This window comes from Durio zibethinus, chromosome 14 (genome assembly GCF_047325235.1).
Source record: "Durio zibethinus cultivar Kanyao isolate XHJ-2024 chromosome 14, ASM4732523v1, whole genome shotgun sequence".
In the NCBI taxonomy this organism is placed as follows: domain Eukaryota; kingdom Viridiplantae; phylum Streptophyta; class Magnoliopsida; order Malvales; family Malvaceae; genus Durio; species Durio zibethinus.
In genome coordinates this window covers 1,844,768-1,849,585 of record NC_143175.1, presented here as the reverse complement: position 1 = coordinate 1,849,585, position 4,818 = coordinate 1,844,768, and the positions used below count along the sequence as shown (strand labels likewise).

The 4,818-nt window shown below is 32.9% G+C and overlaps 1 protein-coding gene across 1 annotated transcript; it reads right to left on the bottom strand.

Moving 5' to 3' along the window:
• Nucleotides 1-2,204: 2,204 nt before the first annotated feature.
• LOC111294144 (protein LIGHT-DEPENDENT SHORT HYPOCOTYLS 1-like) lies at nucleotides 2,205-4,421 on the bottom strand. Its single transcript, XM_022887330.2, has 3 exons — nucleotides 4,148-4,421; nucleotides 3,045-3,816; nucleotides 2,205-2,402 (listed from the first exon to the last, which is right to left on the bottom strand). Exons 2-3 carry the CDS (start codon nucleotides 3,667-3,669, stop codon nucleotides 2,389-2,391), a joined length of 639 nt encoding a protein of 212 aa, XP_022743065.1. The 5' UTR covers nucleotides 3,670-3,816; nucleotides 4,148-4,421; the 3' UTR covers nucleotides 2,205-2,388.
• Nucleotides 4,422-4,818: the final 397 nt, after the last annotated feature.

Here is a 4,818-nt window from a genome sequence, read left to right as displayed (position 1 = left end):
AAAATTATAGTAGTTGCTTTTTAATTCTTTTTAAAATAAAAATAAATTAATAATACACAATTTTCATCGAGATAGGTATCAAGTTAATAATTATAAGCATTCAACAATTGAAACTTGACATCCGAATATTTGATTCAATAATTAATTTATAATTTAATTATTCAAAAATTAAAAACTTAAAGTTCGAATTTTTTCATACTCAACTTACATCAATTGAAATTCGAGTGTTGGATTTTGGATATTAAAGGAAAACCTTTAGATTTCTCAATCTAAGGAATGCATTAAGAAAAGAGACGCAAACAATCAAAGCTTTGAGGTAATGAGGTAATGAGGTAATGAGGCAAGCATACATAAAAATGCATCATGGATAGGTCAAAAGCTTCATTAAGTCCAGGAAAAACATAATTAGGTTAATCCAAGCAATATTTTTCTCGTTACTTTACTAATTTAGAAAATTTTGCTTGAAATTTCGAGCTTGTGGAAGCATTAAAGTTGACACCAAACACAAATCAATTCCATTGTTGCTTTTCAACCCAAAATATTTCCTAAAGATTAAAAGTCTAATCAAAAGATATTAAGATGCCCTGAAATGACACATTGCCTAATATTTTCTGAAGAAGAATATGAATGGATTCAGTCTTCATTCTTGAAGAAGCAAAAAGCTTGAATTCATCATCAATAGTTGAATATTGAGTCATTTTTAGATTTTCATGACATAGTTATTAATTACTAGGAGGAATGACATAATTTTTCATTCTACTTATGCTTTAAATGCTTAATTTGACTACCCCTAAGCTATCAACAAGTTTTATTTAATTACAGTACATTTTGTTCAAAGATTTGCATGTCTAGCTAGAAACTTTATTTGGTCAAATGTTTATCAGAAGATTTAACTCATTTCTGTAAAATTCAAGGTTGAACCAAAATACCGAATACCATCAAACCAAAACACATTGTTCTAATTTTTATTTCTCTAATATTCATATAAGCATCAATAGAGTAGGCTAATTTGTTATTTGCTAGACTGCTACTACATAATATATATGAATGCTCATATTGGTACATGCTGCACGCATGCAGTTCTCCAACATTCCTTGAGTGCATGAATACTCATATTGGAACTCATATACATATACATAGACATGCATACATTTACATAGTAAATTTAATAATTACTCGAGCAAATAAAGGCAAAAAAAGGTATATTTTGAAAGTGATTAATGAAGTTGAGAAGAAGGGGCTAATGAAAAAGAGATTTCAAAGGTATTCATTGCATAATATTTATACTATTAAGCCAGAGGTAATCGTAAGGTAAGAATTATGAAGTAAGTTGGAAAGTCATGATGGAAAAGTTGCCTCTAAAAGTTTGCTAATGAGGATTATGGCAACAGCTAGCCTTCTTATGAGGATATAGATAAACAATGTAAAACAGATGTCAGCGATTAAACCTGATATCCATCAATTTTCAATCATTTCCTGCTCTTATCATAGTTTGAATCAGAATTTGTTATATTTTCTTTGCAGAGTGTAATAATCCAGATACACCATAAGATTCAGTTTAGAGAAACAAGAGCTGTAGCACTACTACTCTAACTTGTGTCAGCAGTTCAGAAATACACACACAATATTGAATAATTAAATTAACTTATAATTAGATTTTAGGGAGTCTTCCTTCTACAACCTTTGAAAATAATAATTTAATAGTCTTTAAAAATACGACAAACAAATCAGATAACCCCATAAGAACAATCAAAGATCAGCCAAGTATTAAACAAGTATTATCCTTAATTAATAATGTTCAAAAGTTTGTCTGCCCAAGTGGACTAGGAAATAGCCCTACAAAGGCTAGCTTCAACCCTCAATATTCCATCTGTTTATTGGCCTAATTTTTGTATATCTAATACTTTATGACGTGTCTCTTTTCTTTAGGTTGTAACCAATTTCAGAAAAGATGAATCTAGGTTTTTGTCTTCTTGCCTTATAATAGATCTATTTTTGGTTGTATTTGGACTAATATACCTCACAGACACTATTCACAGGCTTGTAAGTTTCCACCTCGCCAATGCAATGTCTTTCAATAGAAACACTTATTATTATTGTTATTTATTTGGGTAAATTAATTCTCTGGATATTAGTGAAGCATTGGGAAATGCTTTCTTTTCATGACAGCAGTTCATATTTATATATGAAACAACATAAGTAAAGATTACAATATCTACTAACATTGGCATTGGCTTGTACCATCATATGTATATATAACATTATCAACTAAGCCATTGAAATGTCAAATCAAGTAGACAAAGAGAAATACCTTAGAAAAATAAAACCCATAAAAACCATATCATCCAGACAATTGCTGACTGCAAAAGGACCTTATCCTTCTTCCAGTTATATAGTGCTTTCTGTAAAAAAAATTGTCTCTATTAACATCAAGCAAAAAAATCTATATTTGATCTATAAAAGCCTCTAATCAGTAATCATATTTGGAGACATCCAGGGCATTAGTATATAATTTTGTGATTTAAAATGTCCCAAGGAAAGCAGGTGGCAAAAATAGAAAGTAGAATATATATAAATCTGAATTCTTAAAGATGAATTGACCAAGAAATAAAAATCAGAATTCAGAAGTACTAACCTAGTTATAGATAATTCAAAGTACATAACAATTTGACAACTGGTTTGGGTACATATAATACATGTTATAGCATCACTTTTTCTACCATCATTTTCTTTTACCTCTGCTTCCTCGTAACTGATCATGCTGTCACTACTATTCCAAACTGTCCCCTAAAAGAGCAATTTGAAGGATACCCACCTCTTATCAAAGCAGAATAACTTATTTTCAAACCAAAGCAAAAATACAGGGAGGGTACAGCTCAATCTTGTAAAAACAACATAAATATACAAACCAAGTTACCAACAACAAGAAAAGGGCAAAATTAACATAGAAGGAGAATAATAGAATATGTTCATACTGATCATTTTCACTATAGATTTGGTTCATTTTAAACAAGATATATAACAAAATTTCTTTTGTTACTCACTTGCAGCAGTGGCACCAGCAAGTGTTGCTGGTGTTGGAGCTGGTGGCTGTGCTGATGGTGTTGCTACCTTCTGCTTAGGCCTCTTTCTCTTCTTCTCATAGCTAACCCCTCTAGCTTTGGCCTGGAAATCCCTTACTTCCCTTAAGAAAATCCTGACAGCTCTAGCTCCAAAAGGGTTCCCTTCTGGCCTACCACCATGCTCCTCATAAGCAGCCCGGAGTCGGCCAATGAGTGCATCAAGGCTACCCCAGGCTTGCCTAAGAGGACAAGGGCAAGGAGCAGGAGGGTTAGGAAGGCCAAAGAAAGGGCAAGTCTGGTGGTGAACTTTGGTCTTGCCAAATTGATCAAGGTACCTAAGAAACTCAAGGACATGAGCACCACTACACATTGACAGAGACAGTGGAGGCCTATGGTTTCTCAGATATTGACAAAAGGTGTTCCAATCTCTGCGCTTCTGGTTCTCATAGCGGCTTGGAGTGGTCGATGGAGGTGCAGTGGTAGTGCTAGAAGTGGGCGTTGCAGTGCTGATGATGTTGTCGTTGGTAGCTGTAGTTGCCATGGAGTTTGAACCAACTATCGGGCTTGGATAGTTATTTGGGTTGTTTTGTGGGGAAACCAAGTCCATTATCAGAGAAAAATGATCTTTTTATTCTTGGGTGTTAAAGGATCTTGGCAGCTGCTGCTTTTCTTTGTTGATGATATTATCTTTGCTTCTTGTTTTGATGCTCTTCCTTTTAGGGTTTCACTTCCAGCTTCTATTCTCCTTGAAAGACTGAGGATGATCAGAGAGAAAGAGATCAAATCACATATATATTCTTCTGATGTTTTAGGAAAACAAGGGTATGAAACTAACAAACAAGGAGTAAAGCTTTCTTTTCTTTGCTGAGGAATTGAAAAAGTGATGAAGAAGAACTTTTCACTTCAGGTATATTGGTGACTATGATGGCTGAAGAAATGATATTGAAATGCAAGATTTTGCATGGCTTCCATGAGAAAGTGAAAGAAAGAAATAATCAAGTAGAGATGAGGCAAAAAAGGGTTTTTTTCCTTTTTGGGAGTAAATATTAATAAAATTTAATTGAGCCAAAGAAAAGATACAGAACTAGTATCTGTGATTTCTTTGTTTGAAGTTGAACACACAAAGCAGCGGAGGCACCAGCAGAGAGTCAGCAAGAAACTCTTGAAAGACTGCAGTTATTTGGGATATGAAAATAAGGGTAAAGGGAGGAAAAAGATGAGATCAGAGATGATCAGAGCCTTCCTTTTTCGAGCTAAAGGGCAAGCAAACTCAAGTTTAACACTGTTGATAAAGTAAGAGAGAGAGAAGAAAATCTGTCATAGTGGTGTAGCAATGGGAGAGAAGGGCAGGATTCAGTCAGTTAAAGGCCTCTGGTAATTAATAAGTAGTAGCAGTGAGTAAAAAAAACTACTGTGTTGCTAAAAATAGGACAAGTTTGACAGTGAAGGCAGCCTTGATAGTGACCCAAGGGCTGTAACCCAATATTTCACCTTTCATTTCACTTCAAACCTAACCCTCTTTAAAATAAAAAATATTAATATAAACTATAAATATAAAATAAATATGAGAGTTCATTTGGATTTACAAAATGAAGCTTTTGAGGCTAAGTAAGAAAATATTGTTTTCATTGGAGCATCTCTTTCCCCTTTTACCTTTTTTTTTTTTTATATAAATTTTTTATATTATTTATAATTATAATTATTTTTATATTTAAATACATATTTTTTCATTATAAAATTTAATTTTATTGTTATA